This window comes from Rhinolophus sinicus, chromosome 2, assembly GCF_057876585.1.
Source record: "Rhinolophus sinicus isolate RSI-liver-muscle chromosome 2, RSI-T2T, whole genome shotgun sequence".
NCBI classification, from domain to species: Eukaryota; Metazoa; Chordata; class Mammalia; order Chiroptera; family Rhinolophidae; genus Rhinolophus; species Rhinolophus sinicus.
This window is the reverse complement of record NC_142502.1, coordinates 169,137,889-169,159,646: the sequence shown is the minus strand read 5'-3', so window position 1 is coordinate 169,159,646 and position 21,758 is coordinate 169,137,889. Positions and strand designations below refer to the sequence as shown.

The following is a 21,758-nucleotide window of genomic DNA, read 5'->3' as shown; positions in this document are numbered from 1 at the left end:
GTGTCATTAAAATATTTCTTTATCTTGATGGTACTCTAACCTAGAAGAAAGAAATATACTGTTTTCATAATATCTGCCTTACAGAACTTTGAACTTTGGGAAGGTTGCAGATAGTGTATGTAATGTATTAAGTATAGTGCCTGGTACATAGTAAATGAATATTAATTGTTGTCATGGGAGCACACATAGCTCAGAGGTTGTGAACATGAGCCCTGAAGTCATTTTCATTCCTGGATCCCGTACTTAATAATAATTGTGTAACCTTGGGACTATTGTGAGGATTCAATGAGAAGAAATATGTAGAAGTGCCTCGTATAGTGCTAACCAATTACACAGTAATTCTTTAATAAACAGTAAATTTAGACTAGTTTATTCAAGTCCAGACTTTGATTCCTTAATAGTAGAACCAGATTGTCTCAGATAGGTGTTTCTGAACTCTTTCTACCAATTGGTGAGAACTTAGGCAAGTCAGTAAACTTCTAGTTTCCAGGGGCAGTAAAATGAGAAAGTTAAACTAGGTGCTCTCAGGCTCCCTCGAGCTCTGATATTCTGTGTAACTCATAAGCATGCAATAAATGTTTTCTGAACTCTGAATTAATGTTATTATTGTCATGTAGGCCATATAATGACAAAAAGGACAGCCATGTTTTAATTATAGGCTAGGGTTGTCTTTAGGCAAGAAGAATGAAAAGAAACAAGGCTGAGGAGCATTTAACTGAGGGCTCAAATGGGGAAAGAAAGAGCCAATAAAATAAAATAAAGATAAAGAAAAAGAGCCCTGCTCCTCCCAACCAAAAAAAGGCAGGGACATTGGGGAAAAAAGTTTCAACAGGAATCCTCCCTGAACTGGAAGACAAATCATGTGTTCTGCTTGTGTTCCTGAAGTTTCCTTGGTCCACAATTCATTCTTGTGTTTCATTCCATTGATGAAGTTTTATTTAATTAAAGTTAAAACCACAGTATAAACTTTGGATATTGTTGATATGCTTTAAATACAAATATAGTCAATAATTTATGAAGTTTTATTTAATTATGAAACCACAGTATAAATGCTTTACATTGTTTCTATGCTTTGAATCAGCCAGAAGATAAAAACATATCATGGCTTCTGTCCTCAAAAGGGTTACAATATAGTGGTGTACAATTTACATAAAATGGTGCTGAAGGATTGGAATGGGAGTGGAGAAAACTGTCTAGAAAAACCAATGTAATCACAAATACGTAAAGGCATTCTTGTCTTATATAGATACAACCTTCATCAGAATCCTGAGTTAATTGTTCTTATTATCAAACTTACATTGATAAAAAATTAGAGAAAACAAAAATCTGACCTAGTTTTATAGCATCCTCCTCATTCATCTTAATGTTATCCAGTGTAAGCTTCATAAGATTCTTCAAATTACCCAAACTGTCAGTTAGACCACCTGCCAAAAGAAAAGAAATTGGACTGTGCTCAGCTAATATTTACTAAATTTCTGTTACCAATTAAAAGATTTTAGTTGTCACCATCAACAAGAAATGTTCATGAAATTGACACAAAAATGTATGTTTTTGGTCAGAGATGGACATCTTCTTTAGCTAAAAGCATGTTCTCCAAATATAATGGAATCAGATTGGAAAATAATAACTGAAAGATAACAAGGAAATCTCCAAATACTTTACACAATACTCTTCTAAATAAGCATGAATCAAGTAGGAAGTCCCAAGGAAAATTAGACAATATTTTGAAAAATACAGAAATTTAAAAAATATATCAAAATCTGCAACTAACAGACTGCTTAGAGGGAGGTTTATATTATTGAATATTTATATTACAAATGAGGGAAGGTCTCCTCTGAGACCTTACTACTTAAGAAATAAGAAAAACAAAATAAACCCAATGCTAGAAGAAGAAAGAAAATAATAAAGATCAAGACAGAAATCAATAAAAATTGGAAACAGATAAATAATAGGAAAAAAATCAATGAAAAAAGTTGTATCTTTGAAAAGATCAATAAAATGGATAAAATTCTAGCAAGACTAACAAAGAAAAGAGGAAGAACAAATTACCAATATCAGAAATGAAAGAGGATATCACTACAAAGACTGCAGATGTTAAAAGAATAGAGATTAATGTGAACTAATCTACACACATAAATTTGACAACATAGATAAAATTGCCCAATTTTTTGAAAACCACAGACTACTAAAACACACACAACATGACTTAGGTAACCTGAATTGTCCTATATAATTATCAAGGAAATTGAATTTGTAGTTTACAATTTTCAAAAAAACAAACAAACCTGCAGGCACAGATAATTTAACTTGCAAATGCTACCAAACATTCAAAGAAGAAATAATACCAATTGTATAAATCACTTCCAGAAAATAGAAGTAGAGGGAATAATTCCCAACTCATTTTATGAAGCTACCATTACCCAATATGAAACCCAGACCAAGAGAATAAAATCAAAGGAAATCAGGCCAATATCACTGATGAAAACAGAAGTAAAAATCCTCAACAAAATATTGCCAAGGAATCCAGTCATATATAAAAAGAATATTATACTACCATTAAGTGGGCTTCATACAAAGAATGTAGGGCAATATTTGGGACTTAATCCATGTAATTCACTATATTAACAGTCTAAAGAAGAAAAACTACATCATCATATAAATTGATGCAGAAAAAATAGTTGACACAATCTAACACCCATTCATAATAAATATTCTCAGTAACCTAAGAAGAGAAGGAAACTTCCTCAACCTGATAAAAGGCATCTACAAAAACAACAACAATAACAACAAAACCTACAGTTAACATCGTACTTAATGGTGAAAGTCTGAATACTTTCTCCCTAAGATCAGGAACAAAGTAAGACGTTCACTCTCACCTTGCCTATTGAACATTGTACTGCAAATTATAACCAGTGCAATAAGGCAAGAAAATGAAATAAAAGCAAAACAAATTAGAAAGGAAGAAACAAAGCTGTCATTTTTGGAGGTGACATAATTGTCTATGATAAAAATTTCAAGGAATCTACCAAAAAGAAAAAAGAAAATCCCCCCAAAACTCCTAGAACTAGTAAATGAGTTTAACAAAGGTGCAAAATACAAGATGAACACACAAAAAACCAATTGTATTTCTATCTAATAGCAATAAATAATAAGCAACCAAAATGTTTTAAAATACCATTTATAATAGCTCCAAAAGAATGAAAAAGTTAGGTATAAATCTAATAAAGCATACACGGGATGAACATGATGAAAACTACAAAATGATGATAAAAGAAATGAAAGAAAATCTAAAAACTTGGAAAGAGGAAACCATGCAAATGGATCAAAAGATTCAACATGATAAAGATGTCCTTCTCCCTAAATTGGTCTGTAAATAATGTAATTCCAACCAAGATTTCAGGAAGTTTTGATGATATAAACAAATTGTTTATATTTACATGGAAAGGAAAAGGAACTAATATAAAAAAAGTTTAAAAAAAAAGAAAGAATAAACTTGGAGAAATAACACTACCCAATTTTATGACTTACTTTAAAGCTACAATTACTACTACAATGTGGTATCGGCAAGAGGTAGACAAACATATTGGCAAGTGATAGGTCAATAGAAGAGAGTCCAGAAATACATCCACATAATTATAGCCAAATGATTTTGGACAAAGCTGCAAAGGCAAGTCAAACATGAAAGAATAGCCATTTCAATAAATAGAACAACTGGATATCCATATGCAAAAAAAATGAACCTTGATAGAACCTTCACACCTTATATAAATGCTTACTCAAAATGGACCACAGATCTAAATGTAAAACATAAAACTTTGAAAAGATAGGAGAAAATCTTCATGACTTGGGGTTCAGCAAAAAATTCTTAGACATGACACCAAAAGCATGACTCATAAAAGAAAAAATGGATTGCAACAAAATTTAAAACTTTTGTCGTATGAAAGATACTGTTAAGAGAATGGAAAGACTAGCTACAGATTGGGAGCAAATATTTTCAAATCAGTTGTGATTTGAATGACAAAGGATTTGTATCCAGAATATATAAAGGACACTCAAAACTCATCATTTAGAAAACAAGTAACCCAACTGAAAGATGGGTAAAAACTTGAACAGATACTTCACATAACGGGATATATAGTTGGCAAACTAGCACGTACTAGGTTTTCAACTTTTATCAGCAAACTATGATGAGATAACACTACACACATAATTATAGTTGCTCCACTTCCTCCCAGCATTTAATATTGTCTGTTTTTTTTCCTTATTGTAGAATGACAAAAATAGAAAAATACGGAGAATACCTAGTGCTAGTGAGAATGCGGAGCAACTAAATCTCTCATATATTGCTATTGGAAAGGTAAAACGATACAAACTGGATAATAGTTTGGAAGTTTCTTTAAAAGTTAAACAAGCACTTGTCATATGGCTCAGCAATCCCATTTCTAGGTATTTGCCCAAGTATCCTGAAAATTTATTTTCAAACAAAAATCTGCATGAAAATGTTTATAGTAGCTCTATTCATAATTGCCCCAACTGGAAATAACCTACATGTCTTTCAATGGTGACTAGAAAAACTATGGTACATCCATATAATGGAATACTGTTTAGGAATAAAAAAGAATGAACTAGGAGGAATATGAAGAGACTTGGAGGGCAAAAATAGAAACAAACTTTGGGTATAAATGATAGGGAACTGGATTTTAGCCAGAAGAAAGAATAAGCACTGATTACAATCAAATGCCAAAGGGGCCAGGGAGATAATGTTATTACAAAAAGTAGAACAGGTGGGCTCTGTGCCCACCTGAAGATTTTGTGTCTCGTCCAAAGAGCATAGGAGAAAATCATAAGGCTCTCACAACTTGTTACCAAGTGAGGATGTGAGACCTCAGTTGCCAAATCTACAATTTTCAAAAGAAATGAAGAACTGGTATTTTCACATGATACCTCCCAATTTCAAAATGCTGGCAACTCTTTCAGGAAGAAGAGTCATGGCTAGGGGATGGGGAAGGGAAGGAGACTTTTCATTGTAGGTTGTTTTATAATTTGGACCACATGAATTTATTACTCAAAACATAAATTTTAAAAATTAAGGCAAAATATTGGCAAACATTCAAAAGAAAATTCGAAACAACTCTTAACTCACAGAAAATTTCCTCTGCAGGTGACAAGTGAGGCAGAGCTTGTGATTGGAAACTACTCCTAGATTACAGTCTAGCTGCCAGCCATAGCTTCTTCCCACCTCACAGCAGCCCCTGCTCCCAGCAACAGGGCTGATCTACACAGATAGGACAGACACTCATCTTTAGAGCTATTCTAAATTTGGGGAAAATTCCCCTTTATCTAAAGAGATTGCCCCGCATGTGTGTATCTGAAGTCGGAAATTTCTTCAGGTTAGACAAAATCTACACATTTTGTTTCCAAAATGAACAATAGTTGGGGCTGGGGTTTGTTCTGAAATTTTCCTAGCTGAGAATCTAGTAGCACAATTAGCGACTAGCTCCAGTAGGTAACTAGTTTAATGGCTAGATTTCCTCCCAGATTTGAAGGGGGGAGGGGTGCCACTGGCAGGAAGCAGTGGGTGCTGGGTGGAGATAGACTGGCTTCCACCATGAGGGAATGAATGTTCTTACAGGTGCTGAGAACCGAACTGAGGTTTCCAACCAAGCCGGCTGAGAAAGGGGAAAGTTCGCTGAAGACAAGCTTAACCACCAAATACACACACGCACACACGCACACACACACCCTTTACTACCGTGTTTCCCCGAAAATAAGACCTAGCCAGACAATCAGCTCTAATGCGTCTTTTGGAGCAAAAATTAATATAAGACCCAGTCTTATTTTACTATAATGTAAGAGCGGGTCTTATATAATACTGGGTCTTATATAATATAATATAAGACTGGGTCTTACATTAATTTTCACTCCAAAAGATGCATTAGAGCTGATTGCCCAGCTAGGTCTTATTTTGGGGGAAACACGGTATAGAAACTATATAACTATTCAATCAAACTGTATAGCTTCAGCTCTGGAAATCCTCCCAGTCTGACAGCCTTCCCCCACATGGACCTCTCTCTTCAGCTCTCCCACCTCCCTCCCAAATCCTGACACCTGGTAGAAACTATTAGAAAATTTAAAGCAAAATTATATGATATCTAGTATTTCCGTGGTACTTAACCAGGTTGTAGTATAGCTTCAACTTCTTATGTTTACAATACCTGGCAGCCGTTGGGTCTGTAGGTTGTGAATACTCAAGGTTTTCAGGTTCGTCACAGATGTGATGTGCTGCTCGTCTTCTATGGTGAGAGGACTGGCTTCCACCATGAGGGAATGAATGTTCTTACAGGTGCTGAGAACCGAACTGAACATTCCAACCAAGCCGGCACATCTCTTAATGTATAATCTGAGGCTTGTAGCAGAGCTAACTATTTTCCCCAGATATTTGATATCTTGCTTATTCAACTTGCTGAAATCCCGGAGTGTGACCTCCAGAGTCTTGAATTCCTGCTTCCAGTTGAAGAACAGAGACACGGCCCTGCCCGGAATGCAGGTTTCTGAGGACCCTCCCGTGTGCGTCCTGCTTCTGTCCTCTGTGGTCTTGTCCCGCAAAGCTGTGGCTGCCCCGTAGAAGTCCAGTTTAATGAAGTCCAGAGCACTTGCACAATTAGGCAAGTGTTCAAAGAAGTCAAATAAGTAATCAGGGATGCTCTCTGAGTTGATATGTAAGCTTTTCCCACGAAAGAAAGCTTCAAACTCTTCACTCAGGGCTGATTTGGATATACTCTCCTGGAATAAATTGATGCCACACTCTGTAAAGGAATTGACGTTTATGGCTTTCAGAATTTCTTGCATAGCGGTGCTTCGCTCATTTTGTATAGATTCCTGCCTCCAGAGAGGCCTCTTAGGGATGGAAAGCCCGAGGAGGCTGCCATGCTGATACACTGCTGCAAGGTGTTTCACAACAATCTTGGTGGCTTCGACAGATGACCCACACGTATAGAGGAGCAGGTTGCTGTACTTGGAAGTAATGTCTGAAATGGTAACCATTTTCTGCAAGTGACTGTTCCCCTTGGTCACCTCCTCTGGCTCCCGAGATATCAGCAGACTGCTGAGTCTGCGTCCCGCTATGTACTCCTGGAATGACTTATGAAAGAATTTATACTTTGGTTTGAACCGTTGAGCTGTGTATTTGCAGAGAAGTCCTGTCATCAGTAGGACGTCCTCGTTCACACCGGACACGTCCTCCGGTTCAAAATCAAACCTGTGGGAGAACACGCCCTCCAGAGCTAGGTCTCCACAGTGGTCCAGGCTGCGAGTAAAATCACCAGCAGTCACCCCTTTACATCTGTGCTTGTTTTTATGGATCAGCAAGTCAAAGAAGGTGCAGAACAGCGTTGTTTGTGTGTGAGAATGGAACTCATTTTCCCCCATCTGGATTGCACAAGTGATGACCACAAAGAGAGGGGTCTTCATCAGATTCCGCAAGCGCCTGGACTTCTGAATTTGGAGTACCAAGCCTTCAGCAAGCTCCTTTATCAGTACTTCCCGGATGAGAGCCTGGGCACTCTCCTCCATCATGTCCCCCAGCTCGGCAGTCAGGGCACCGAACTGCCTGATGTGCCTCAGGCACTCAGTGGTGGTGGTGACGATGACCATATTCTTGAAGCGGTGGTTTTCCTTTATCAGGGCTTCGATTTCTGGGCAGTTCTGGGCCTTGAATTCATTGTAACCATCCAGGAGAAAAAGAACCCTCTGGCGTAGCTTTAGCAGCATGGCCATGAAAGTCTGCTTCCTAATCGTGTCAGGTATGTCCACCAGTTGATCACACAGGGTTTCGAAGAGTCCACCCTGGGCCCTACTCAGTCGGAGAAAGAAGACTAATTTGAATTGCGTCAGAGCCCTGCACTTTCCGGAGGCCCAGAGCATGGCGACTCGCTGGAGCAGGGTGGACTTCCCTTTGCCCGATTCCCCTTCAATGATGCAGGGGCTCTGAAGAGTGTCCAGCAGACCAGTCAGGGTCAGCTGCTCCAGACGGTGATGGTGTTGGTCCTTCCTCCATAGAACAGGTTCTGTGAAGGTGCTTTTCAAATTGAAAATAATGTCAATATCTTCACCCAGTGGGTAGAAGTTCAGAAAAGAGGGGGTATGGTATAAGTACTTTAAATCCTGAGCCAAATCATCTAAGTCTTCTTCTGACATCTGGTGAAAAAGACCTGTGAGAGAAGAGGTGAGATTAAAGAGGACCCAGTTCTAGTCTCCCCAGAACCTGGAGTTCAGGAGGATGAAGGTGGAATAATGCTGAGAATCTTCCACTCGTGCTTTTAATTTCCTTCCCCAGTTCTAGGCCAGCACAAGGGGTTCCAGACATTTACTCCTGCTTTTGCATGTCACCCTTTACCTTTCCTCCCCTTTTGCCTTCTCTTCGCTCCTTTCCACCACCAAATCTTATAGCAGCTGAGTGGAAACGGGAGGAGCCTGTGTTTGGATTAAGGAAAGTACATAAGAGTCAGGAGATAGCTGAGAATGATGGCTACGGGTAACTTTCAGCAGATCAAGACTTAACCTCGATTAAAACCTGACATGAAATAATTGACCAATTTAAAGAAATAGAAAACAAAAGTACTATTCATGAAAAGCAGAATCACGCTCCTTCAGTCAGTCAGGCTGTCTTTACCACAGTGCTTGGATCATGGAGCAGGTAGGTGGTCACCGAGCCACCCCTCTCACAGACAGCCCTCATCAGACTAAGGAGTGGCACTACTGCAGGGACTTAAATGCCTTTATTGTCCAGCGTCATTTTGAAGTGAGACTATACACTAAATCATTTCTTCCCTGACCCTGGAGTTACTCACTGGCTTCATCATCAAGTGCTCTAATAGGAGTTTTCTCTGAGCGTGCCTGTGCTTTTCCTTACCATGACCAAAGCCCACCACCCGGTGACATGACGAGGGAGGAGAGCAGAGGCTCTGTCGTGGGGATTATGGATCGTCGTCATGGTGGAACAGATACAAGCAAATAGATACTTACTTTGTCCATTCAAGTCCTGAAACAGAGGATAGTTCCACTTTTCAAGGGATTTAAGAAAGAGGTTACAGGCTTCTGGACCCTTCTTCAAAATCATGTGGATGATCCCTCTTGCTGCATCCTGCTCCACCTTCTCACAGCAAATGATGTTTACTTCTTCAAAATTCAGAACGTTCCATACAAATAGCTCATCCACAACTTGCTTTATAACAGTCATTCCCATCCTTTGAATGAGGACTTGACTATTCTCCTTTAGGAAATTCACTGAGGAGATGGGGGAGTATACATATTTATTTGTGTCCATAAAATGTGCATATGAGCATCATGTTGCCAGAGCATCAGGGTCACACATGTTTTTCCTTTGGACCCACGCTGAGTTATGGAGATGCCAAATACTTGAATTCCAGGCCCTAAAGAAAAGCTCTGCAAAGCCATTCATTCCTAACCCCTGAGTCCTTGGTGAGCAAGATGGTTCTTCTTTGGTAATGAAGTAAAGTGAGCACTCTTATCCCCCAGTATAAGAGGGTTCCCAGGGAGGTCTTAGTGGGCTTTAGAGTCATGAGACTGGCCTAGGATCTGCCCGTTGCTACCATCTGTCTAACCTTGGAAAGATGCTAAACCTCTCGGAGCCTATTCAGTGCTGTGCTGCCAAGTATTGAACACACTGGCTCCCTGGGGGTAAAGGCCCTAATTCATAACACTTACCAATCTCCATGTTACAAATATTCCAACGATGGCTGATTTGAAGCTAATAATATATGCCAACTGGCTAACAAAAATCATGAAAATTCAACTATCAGGTCTCACAAAACGGTAAGAACCAGCTCCAGTACACAACTGGTTCCTTATCTGTACAGGGGGGTTGAGAACAGTATTTAACTTATGAAGTTATGAGAACTCATGTATAGTAGCTCATACAAAGTCATAGCTCAATACATCTTAGCTACTATTCTTAGCCATTATTCTGCTGTCACCATTCGAAGGAGTAACATATTTTCTCTCCCTAGCATTTGGTCTTTTGTGAAGACTGTCACTGCGAAACAGTTGTGTGTATCCAGTATAAGCCCTCTAAACCTCTCGTAGTCCCTGGGGAAGCTATGTCATTTCTGTGTCTGGCTCTCCAAGCTCTAACTTTGAAACACAGACCACGCTGTACCCAGGCAGTCCGTGACAGCTCGGCAAAATGTCTCCCTGGTTTTTCACTCTCAGACACTGTCTGCAATAGTTTTCTTCCTGGGCAAGGCTGCCCCTGGTTTTCAAATCTTTCTTGACTCATCCAAGGGGATTTGCTCCTCCCAAAGGCCCTGAGACCTCTCTGGTCTAAGATGCACCATCAGGCACTCCAGTCCCCGCAATCCCACCCCAGCTTGCCTTTCTCTCTGTCACAAGTCTCTACTACTAACCTCGGCTGGAATGTTACCACATCCCTGTCTACACATCCTGTCAGCAAGTCTTTTCTCTCTCCCTCTGGGGTCTCATCTTTTCTCTTGGCTTCGACATCCTCCCCAGGGAGATGACTGTTGTCTGTCTAGTCACGGTCTTCATTTTACAGCTGCAGAAATGTCGCCTCAGAAAGGCCTAGAGACCTCCACAAGGCTTGTTCTTATTACTAATCGTGGTGTATCGTCCTGTGTATGAAACTACCATACTCCTCTCTTATCAAGTAGTTAGGTGAAAACAATGCTGCTCATTCATTCATTCATTCATTCATTCAGTATTCATTCTTACGAGAATAACTCTTTGTCTAGACCAGTGCTGTACAGTAGAATTTTCTGAGACGAAGAACATGTTCTATAACTGTGCTGTCCAATAAGTAGCCAGTAGCCACACGTGGCTATTGAGCACTTGAAATGTGGCTAGTGCGACTGTACCACTGAATTTTAAATTTTATTAATTTTTATTTATTTAAATTCACATTTAAATAGACAGATGGCGAGTGGCCACTACATTGGATAGCACAGGTCTACATCCAGCAATCAAAGCAGAAAGAGTTACATTTTTGTTGCCACTTAGATCTACACGATGTTTCTTCACACTGATCTTGACAGGTATAGCTCTCTGCTGTCTGGCTGGGCAGATGCGGCTCAATAGGTGAGGCAGGGGACCAATATTTTAAAACATACACCTGGTCATCGTTTGTGTAAGTCCTGTCCTGTTTGTGGTTCTGCCTTTTATCACAGGCTGCCACCTTTGTAACTGAATTCTCAAAACCACAGAAGAATATTTATTGGGAATTCCACATATAACTAGTCAGGGGAAGGCATGAATTGATTTTCCATTCACTAGCATAAGTTTTTGGTAACACACTACATAACCAGGCAGATTTTATTTCTAGTGTACTTACTTGTTCTGAATAAGAGCTTTCCACCCTTCTGTATCTCAAGAGAGTATTATTTCCAAATGGATAGGTCAAAGATGATCCCAATATTGTCCTCTTCTTTCTGTAAAAGTGCTCTTCATTCTGTAACAAAACAGAACCAGAAACAATCAGGCAGCAACCACTGTCACTTTCGTACTTACTCTTGTTTTTCTAACACCAAATAAGGACACACTATACATAATATTCAACATCGTTTTTTTTTCATTTGCTGTATTTTTTGAGGCTTTTCCGTATCAGTTATGTATTAAACTGCCTGATTTTTGAAATGAACCTCATTCAGGTATAATTAACAAACAATGAAAAGCAAGGAGCTTTGGCAGATGTACACACCCAAGTCAATAATACCCCAGGTAAGATTTAGAATATTTCTATCACTGCAGAGGGCCCTTGTGCCCCTGTATAGTCCATCTCTCCAATTTCCCACCAAAGCAACCACCAATCTGATTTCTTTAACTATAAGTTAGTTTTGCATGTTGTAGAAATTGATATAAATGGAAAAATGTAGTATGTACTCTTGTGTCTAGCTCCTTTCACTTACCATCGTGTTTTTGAGATTCGCCTTGTTTCCATGTGTTAGTAATTCAGTCCTTTTTGTGGCTGAGCAGTATTTCATTTTATGAACAGGTCAGTTTACTTATCAGTTTTCTACTGATAGACTTGGTTTGTTTCAAGTTTTTGGCCATTATGAATGAAGCTATGAACATCCATGTACAAGTATCTTTGTGGACATATGTTTTCTCTTGCATAAATACCTAGTAGTGAAATTTCTGGGTCATATGGTTGAGTGTATGTCAATTTTATAGAAAGTGCCAAACTGTTTTTCAAAGGGGTTGTACCATTTTACGTGCCCTCCAGCATGTAAAAGCAACAGTTCCAGCTGTTCCAAATCCTCACTAGCACTTGGCGTTATCTGTCTTTTTAATTTTAGCCATTCTAGTAAGTGGGTAGTGGTATCTCATTATGTAGTTTTAATTGTAAATTTTTTTGATGATTAATTATGTCGAGCATGTTTTCATGTACTTTATTGTTTCCTCAAATATTTTGTGAAGTATCTATACAAATCTTTTGCCCATTTCACCAACTGGTTTGTCTTTTTTTAATTGACTTTTACGAGTTCTTTATAGATTCTGGATGCAAATTTTTGTCAGATATATGTATTATGAATATTTTATCCTAATCTATAGTTGTTTTGATTGTACCTAGGATTTAATTTATAGAGATAACGAGTGTCAATACCAATGAAAGAAGTTTTATTACTTACAGTTCCTAAGAGAAGGAGGGTGTGCCACACCCCACAGGGCCACACAGGGAAGTCCCAGAGTTGATCAGGAGGCAGAAAGAGCAAAGAAGGAAGCTTAGCCCAGAGCATCTCTTATGGTTTTCTCAGGAAGGAATGGGTGAGGCAAGATAGGCAAGTTTGAGCAAGTTTCGGATTGCATAGTTTGAATAAATCGACAGACTCTGAGCTATGTGGGTGGCCCTGGAATGATTTCGGGCAGAAAAAGATTGGCCTGGTGAGTGTGAGTTAAGATGAAGTTGGTGTTTAGGGATATAGTCTTTGGATTGGTTCGTTTGCACATGAAAGGCACACTCACAGGGCAAGTTTTCTGCTATACCTAGGAATTAGCTAGTCCTGGGAGGGCAAGTCTCTCCAGGACAGCACAGCCCCCAAGATGGCAAAGCATCATAAAATTAGAAAATAAAAAACATGATTAATACAATGGTTTTCCTTTATTGTCTTACATATTTTGAAGAGCAAGTCATTTTCATTTTTGTGAGGTCCAGCGTATTAATTTTTTTCTTCTTTAATTCATGCTATTTGTGTCCTATCTACAAAATCATGTTATCCTGAGATTTTCACCTAAGTTTATTTGTTAGGTTTACTTTTAGCTTTTAGTTCATTGATCCATTTTGAGATAGTCTTTGATTGTGATGTGAGATAAGGAGTTAAGATTCATTTTCCCCCCTTAGGGATATCCAGTTTTTCCAGCATGATTACTTTAAAGAATATTCTTTACCCATAGAATTTGTGTCTATTTCTGAACTCTGTTCTGTTCCATTGATTTATATGTCTGTCCTAATGCCAATATCATACTGTTTTGATTATTGTATCCTTATAATAAGATTGAAATCAGATAGTGTAAATCTTTCAATTTTGTTTTTTTTTTTCAGAATTGTTTGCATTTTCATATAAATTTTAAAATTAGTTTATTGATTTCTATTTTTAAAAGAAGCTTTCTTAAATTCTGGTTTCTAGTTTGACATGTAGGGAAGTCATTACTCCATCATAACATCAAGTGAAAAAAGCAAAATAAACTGAAAATCAGCAACTCTTTTTAGATCTATCAGGGAATTGAGGTCACAGGGCAACCTGCAGCCCCAACATTTGAAAGACAGGTGGATACAGAGAATCACAACTTACTGGAGCAGAAAACCACAAGGTGCAGAAACATACGAACAAAATCTCTGAGGAACCAGTATGGGGGGAGGAAATCCTAAACTGTAATTGAGAAATTGCTAGAGGCTCAGTGTTGACAAGTCTGAGAGTTTTAAAAACTCCAGAAAGGGCCAGTCTTAGGAGGGCCACCATGCTTTTGTGAGGTTTACCACTAGAAACCCTACCAGGATATTACAGTGAAGATCAGAACAGTCCCCTCCTCCTCCCAGCCAGGGAAGGAAAAAAAACATTTTGAAATATACACAGAACATTCTGTTTTTCTGAACAAGAGCTGCCCTCAAGTGAAATTACCAGAGCCTCACCTATTGGAATATTATCAGAACCCAACTGACATGGGGGGAGGGAAATACCCAGCTCCAGCCTCCTCTAGCTTTACACATGGGGAACAGTTTATTTATTTTGCTAGGAAGACATTTAAAAGTTACTATTATCACCCCAAAGAAACAAAAGCATGGAAAACATTAACAGTTCTGGAATATAAGGTGAACTGGAGTATTTATAAATTTCTGCTAAACATTTAAGACTTAGTAACTACTTTTTACTTGTTACCTCATGTGAAAGAAACTTTCTGAAATTAAAAAAATTTTTAAAGTGTTCTTCATTCAACTATGAGCAGATATATTGACAATTCTGGCAGTACTGTCTATTGAACACAAATATGCAAAACGATCCATTTGCTAAAGTCATTGACAAAGTTGCAAAAAGTAAGGCTGAAAAGGGTTTTTACTGTTCATTACTATGCTGGCCCAATACGGGTAGGTGTACATTTTTCCTTTTTTTGTACTGCAGTATTTACTCTAGTTTGTTTATTTTTACTGCCATGTTTCTATACATATATAAGAAAACTGTCACTACAAAACAACAACAATGAGATTAAAAAATGGGCAAAGAACTTGAATAGATATTCTCAAAAAATGATATACAAATGGCGAACAATCACATAAAAAAAAGTTCAACATCACTAATCACTAGGGAAATGCAAATCAAACCCACAATGAGATATCACCATGAACCCAACAGAAAATAACATATGTTGGCCAGGATGTGGCAAAATTAGAACCTTTACATACTGTTGGTAGGAATATAAAATGGTACAGCTGTTATGGGAAACAGGTTCAAAAAATTAAAAAGAGAATTACCATATGATCCAGCAATTCCACTTCTGGGTATATAACCAGAAAGATTGAAAGCAAAATCTTGAAGAGATATTCATACATCCATGTTCATAGCATGATTCATGAGAGCCAAGAGGTAGAGTCAACCCAACTGTCAATCAACAGATGAATGGATAAACAAAATGTGATATATACATAAAATGGATATCACTCAACCTTAAAAAGGAAGGAAATCCTGTCACAAGCTACAATATGCTCAGCGAAATAAGCTAGTCACAAAAGGATGAATGCTGTGTGGTTCCACTTACATGCTGCAGTACCTTGAGTAGTGAGTCAAATTCATAGAGGCAGAAAAGTAGTATGGTGGTTGCCAGGGGTTTGTGGGAAGGGAAAATAGGGAGTAGTTGTTTAACGGATACAGAGTTTCAATTTTATAAGAAGAAAAAGTTCTGGAGATTGTACAACAGTGTGAACATACATAATAATCCTGAATTGTAGACTTAAAATGGTTGAGATGGTAAATTTTATGCTATGTGTATTATACCACAATTAAAAAATTTTAATTACTATCATTAATTTTGTTATATGATTATTATCAAAAATAATGTTATATAAGGGAGGGGGCTTTTGAAATGATTTGTTTAAATATCGAATATGCTAGGTACATCCAGCCAAGATACAAATAGTCATGCTCTTAAGGCCAACTTTTCATCACTGGAAAAATAAAATGGAACTTCATGTTAGATGGGGCACCAAAGAACTGGGCCCCAGTGCATCTGTGTGAAGAGCCACAGGATCTGAGACTTTCAGAGATGAGAGAAGCAACAAAAGCTGTCAAAGGAAGAAAGACTGTCTTGTAAGTCAGTTTTTCAGACTGGTCAACTCATTAGCGGGTCATGATATCAACTTAAGTGGGATACAATTAGCATATTTTAAAAAATGAAATAAAACATCAGAATGCACTGTATTTTTTCATGAAAGTTTTGTTTCAGTTATTTATATATCCTGCCACTGGGCAGTGATGTAAGATGTATTTCATGTTGTGACTTGAGGTCAGTAAAAGTTCGAAGGTCAGTGTTCTAGGGTAACCCTGCAGAGGGATATTTAATTCTGCCTGGAAGAGGTGACTTTTGAGTTGTTCTTGAAGAAAATCAAAGTTCACCAAGAAGTTAGGGGGAAAGGCTACCTCTAGGCAGAGGACACAGCATAGGAAGGAGCATGAGGGAGAGTCTGAATACCAGGATTTGGGACAGCACCTGGTGTGAACAAGGGCCTATTTTGATGTCAGCATTGAGTTCAACTTTCTGTTCTACCACTCACAAGCTGGCAGTATTCGACTGGTACACAGAAAGGGCTCAGTAAATAGCAGCTACAATAGATTTTTCCCTCCCTTTCTATGCCCCAAAAAGGAGTGGGTCTGAGAAAAATCAGACCTCCACTGACTGGGTCAGATTTTAAGTGACAATGGAGAAAAGAGGAAGAAGATAGAGGAAGGAGCCAAGATGTTCCTTATATTCTCGTAAACAGAATAAACTAGTCCAAGAGTTGGTCATGTAGTCCTTTTGTCTGCTAAAACAATCGATAAAAATTGCTACATGGATCATCAGGGAGGCATCTTAGCTGATTTTGAACATGCTGAAAATTCATATTCAGTTTGGGTATTGGTAGTATTCTTCCTACCCACTGAAAATCTGTGACCGGATCATGGAACCAAGTCAGAGACAATTGACTGGTTAGTTATTAATTGTTCTTGAGAGTAAAATTAACCCATAGTCTGAAGCTCAGGTAGTCCACTCTCAGTTACCCACTGGCATAAAAGACAGGGTTGTGACCAGTTTGCTCCCCTGGATCGTGGCTGTGAACACGTCCCCACCTCCTTAAGCAAGCTGTCCAGAGAATAATTGAATTGCATGGAAGAAGTCCTTTTCCTACATTTGTACTTTGGAAAATAATATTTAGAAGTACAGTAATTCTAAAAATGGACATTTTCTTCCAAATTGTTACTTACATGAGCTCCTTAGTGAACTGAAGTTCCTCTGGACCCATATAACCCACATCTATGGATTCATTCCCACAACTTATGGATGCAATGATGGAAAAGTCATATATAAAGGGAGCAGAGAGGTGGCACGTGGAAGTGGAAAGTGTGTGTGAGCTTTGGTATTGCAGTTCTGAATTCAGATGCTCACTCTGCAGTTTATTAGATGAGTACCCCTCCCTTACAGAGTCTTGCTTTCTTTATCTGAAACACTGACATAATATTCATCTCCTCAGACTGTTGTGAAGATTAAATGGGAAAGTGACTGGGACAGAGGTGATCAGTGGGTGCTCTCTTCCTTTCTAGTAAAAAGGCTCTAGACTAGAATGTTCTTAGATCTCCAATAGACTCCAGAAATCTCACATCTTATTGTTAATATTAGTGTTGTGCTTGGAATTGTGGTCCTCAAAATCCATATGTTGAAGCCCTAGGCCCCTCAGGACAGGACTGTATTTGGAGACAGAGCCTCTAAAGAGGTAATGAGGTTAAAATGAGGTAGTATGAATGGGCCGTAATCCAATCTGACTGGTGTCCTTAACAGGACGGTGAGATCTGTACACACAGAGACCCCAGAGATGCAAGCTCAGAGGAGAGACCATGTGAGGACAGGGTGAGAAGGCAGACATCTGCAAGCCAAGGAGAGCAGCCTCAGGAGGCAGCCGCAGGAGAAACCAAACCTGTTGACACTTTGATCTTGGACTTCCAGCCTGCAGAACTGTGAGAAAATAACTTTCTGTTGGTTAAGCCGGCAGTCTGTGGCATTTTGTTATGGCAGCCCAACCGGACTAATACAGTTAGTATTATAGAAGTGTGCTGAACTGTTAAGGGAACAATGACAGGAGACCTGTTCTATCCTAGTTCTCTAGACAGTTACCTGCCTGACCTCTTGTCACCCCATTTTCCATCCCTCTAAACCAGGGATGTAGGATTCATTGAGATAGAGTATATGAAGACCTGATCAACAATAGGTGTCCTGTAAACAGTAACTTCCTTCTCTTCTCTCTCCAGATATCAGGTTTTTCGCCAGTAACTCGGGGTATTGGATGGACTAAGTAGTCCATCCAAGTCTTTTCAGCTCAGCTTCTGCGATTCTAACAACAGTTTTAGGAACTAGAGTAGGTTTTCCTCCCATAAGCCCAAAGTATATTTTCAAAGTCCTTTCTCTCGCTTTGTCTCACAGTAAACACAAATCCACTCCTCTGAATGTATATTTAAACATCAATTCTAAGGAACCTATTGAAACCCCACTAGGCAAGACTGACCACCCCTAAAATTTTCCCTGCAGGCAAATTCAACCAGCCATGCAAAACCACAGTCTTCAGTGTGAAGGCTTTTATACCTCCCAGACACAAGCTTTAAAGGAATATAAACCCAAATTTTATAATAATATATGGTTCCAAAACCTACTTAAAACCCCATTCTCTTCCCCCACAGTACCTGGCTGAGCAATCCAGTTACCCTCTTCTTGGTGGATCATCAGAAGACGCTTTTAAAATTATGTTTCTTTTAATTTACTTTTGGTTTCAGAGTGACGCTTGGTGTCACATAGATCTGAGGTCTTCCTTTTTTGTGACCGGAGATTATAAGAGAAGTGCAAACCATGACAAGTTTTTTGTTTTTTCCAAAGCATAGTACAAATGGTTTGGACAGAAGTACTACCTATTCAGAAAGGGAAGGTGAGTGTAAGTAGCAGTAGGCAGAGAAAGAAGTATATCTTGAGACTAAAAATGCAAAAGCCAGAAATTTACATGAGGCAAGGAAATACTCATTTGTTTCCTATTTGTCCTTGACATAGGAATCCTATTGCTGTTGATTTATTTATTCTACAGCTTTAAATGAAGCAAAGTATTTTGAACATTTACTTCGTATTATTTTTATGATTAACTAAGAGACCGAGAGAGAGCAACGAAAGGAGCTGGTTTGGTTGGTTAAAGCATATTACTACTGCCGTCAAAGTCATGCTTACCACCGTATCCTGGCTCCAGCCGACTTCTAGCACATGCATTCTCTCAGTCACCAGGGTCCTGGGTTAGCACACAGCAGATGGATCACCACTATCAATTCACTCCACTTACATGCACAGTGCAGTCTCCTGAATACAAAGAACCACAGACTCCCCCTGGCACACCCATATTCAAAGCTGTGTTAATAAGCTCCAGGAAGCCAGTTTACACCAAGCTCTGGAAATTGTGAAATCTCCAAGTACTTCTCTCTCTCTCTCTTTTTTTTTTAGAATTTTCTTTTTGCTATTGATATACTCTTAGGGAGCATTGACAGCTTATTTGTTTTCAATTACAGTTGACATACAATATTATATTAGTTTTAGGTGTACGATATAGTGATTAGACATTTGTATGATTTACGAAGTGATTGGGTACTTCTCTTGAGAACGACATTCTTGCATAATCTTTCCCCTATCTTTTCACAAATGACTACAAACTTTTTGTTATATAACTTCTCACTTCAAAAAGAACATTCTGACATTAACTTAGATCTGACATAGAGGGATATCTAAGTTTTCCCATAAATAAGTTTCTACATTTCAGGTTTTCTATGGGAAAAACAGCAGTGTTTCCCAACTTACGAAGTGGGCTTCTCTGAAGTGAGATCGAGGGCTGTGCTATCATCTGGATTTTTTAAACTTTAATGAGACCTATATGTAAATGTATGTTCACAGAGAAAAAACTGTAAAGATAGGTACCAAAACATTAACAGTGCTTATTTCTCAGGGTAGGATTATGGGTTATTTTAAGTTTTCATTTTTTATGTATCTGTATATTTTAATTTCCTATCACAAACATTTATTATGTTTGTAATAACCAATGATGTAATACAGGATAAAAAGAGAAAATGCAGAAATGTGGTTTTAGCGGGCCTCCCAAGTATTTCAGATCTTAATCCCTAGAACCTGTAAATGTTGTTATCTTTGTAGCTGTGGTTAAATTAAGAATCTTGAGATGGGGAGATAATTGTGGATTATCTGGGTGAGCCCTAAATGCAATCACAAATGTCCTGGCAACTCTGAGTCCTTATTGTATGAATTGCCTGTTCAAAACCTTTGCCTCTTCTTTCTTTGTAAATCAACTATATTGAATTATAATTTATACACATGGACATACACCCATTTAAAGTTGTACAGTTGTGTGAGTTTTGATAAAGACCACCCCAAACATAATACAGAACATTTCCATTGCCCCAAAACCTCCCCTCAAGCCTACATATTTGTAGGCAATTTCCCAGAACTTAACTGCTAATAGTCTACTATTAATCAGAAGCCTCACCAATAACATAAAGAGTTGATTAACACATATTTTGTATGTTATATGTATTGCATACTGCATCTTACAATAAGAGAAAAGAACATTAAGAAAATCATAAGGAAAATACATTTACAGTATTTATTGAAAAAAATCCACATGGGCTGGCCCGGTGGCTCAGGTGGTTGGAGCTCCACGCTCCTAACTCTGAAGGCTGCCGGTTTGATTCCCACATGGGCCACTGGGCTCTCAACCACAAGGTTTCCAGTTCAATTCCTCGAGTTCTGCAAGGGATGATGGGCTGCACCCCCTGCAACTAGCAACGGCAACTGGACCTGGAGCTGAGCTAAGGTCCAACTAAGACTGAAAGGACAACAACTTGAAGCTGACCGGCACCCTCCACAACTAAGATTGAAAAGACAACAACTTAACTTGGAAAAAAGTCCTGGAAGTACACACTGTTCCCGTTCCCCTTCCCCAATAAAATCTTTAAAAAAAAAAATCCACATGTAAGTGGAACCGTACAGTTCAAATGAATGGTAAACTGTACTTTGAAATATCATAATTGAAATCAATGAAATGAAAATTCAAAAAACAAAGTATACATCACCCATCAAATTGGCATGTTTAAAAAAAATACCATATCCAGTGTTGGTAATGGAGATAGGGGTAGGCAAAAAAGTACTCTTACATTCTGTTAACAGAAGTACAACTTGCTACCTCTTGGAGGACAAGTTAGCAATATGTATTTAAAAACTTTAGACATCTTTACCCTCTTTGGCGTCAGTTATTTCTCTTTTTATAATCTATCCAAAGGAAATATTCATGGATATGTATAAAGGTACAGATACAAGGCTGTTTATCATGGTGCTGTTGATAATTATGAAAAATTGGAAAGAAATCCAACGTCCAAAAGATAGGGAGTTGGCTTTTAAAAACTATAAAATATCCATTAATGAAAGAAGAAGCAACATTAAAAATGTAGAAAAATATATGGGGACATTGGAAAATGTTAATATTATAAAACAATGTGTGTGGAATAGTATATTTTACATATAAAATGCTTAGATAAAGTATTGTAAGAATTTACACCAAGATGTTAATTGTGGTTACCTCTGTAGGTAATATAATAGGGTGATTTTCATTTTCTGTTTTCTCCAATAGGTATGTATTCATTTTACAATAAGAAAAAAATTATAAACACAAAAATAAACAGCAAGCCATTGGATTCCCACTCAGGTTTGGGGAAGTATTTATTTTACAATAAGAAAAAATTATAAACACAAAAATAAACAACAAGCCATTGGTTTCCCACTCAGGTTTGAGGAAGTTTCGATGAATAGCAGAAAGTTTCTTAGTCTGGGTAAACTAGCCCTCTTAAGTAATTTTTAAAACATAAAAGTCAGATCAACAATTTAAACACAGCACTTGCACCCCTCCTGGGAGGTCAACAATCCATTATTTAAAGAACTAAAAACAGGACATGAAT

At 38.2% G+C, this 21,758-nt stretch overlaps 1 protein-coding gene across 4 annotated transcripts in view; it reads right to left on the bottom strand.

Annotated features, from left to right (window-relative positions):
- Window positions 1-19,428, bottom strand: part of NLRC4 (NLR family CARD domain containing 4) — a 32,494-nt gene extending 13,066 nt beyond the window's left edge. The window contains exons 1-5 of one of the 4 annotated variants that reach the window (XM_019741649.3): window positions 18,979-19,428; window positions 11,366-11,482; window positions 9,025-9,285; window positions 6,216-8,210; window positions 1,332-1,424 (exon numbers count right to left, since the gene is read on the bottom strand). In XM_019741649.3, coding sequence (XP_019597208.3) covers window positions 1,332-1,424; window positions 6,216-8,210; window positions 9,025-9,285; window position 11,366 — 2,350 coding nt within the window. In that variant the 5' untranslated portion in view covers window positions 11,367-11,482; window positions 18,979-19,428. Of the gene's footprint in view, window positions 1-1,331; window positions 1,425-6,215; window positions 8,211-9,024; window positions 9,852-11,365; window positions 11,483-14,998; window positions 15,145-18,449; window positions 18,649-18,978 lie in introns of those variants that run through there. The other 3 variants (XM_074331857.2, XM_088796222.1, XM_019741632.3) reach the window with 3 other exon arrangements.
- Between the last annotated feature and the right edge of the window lie 2,330 nt (window positions 19,429-21,758).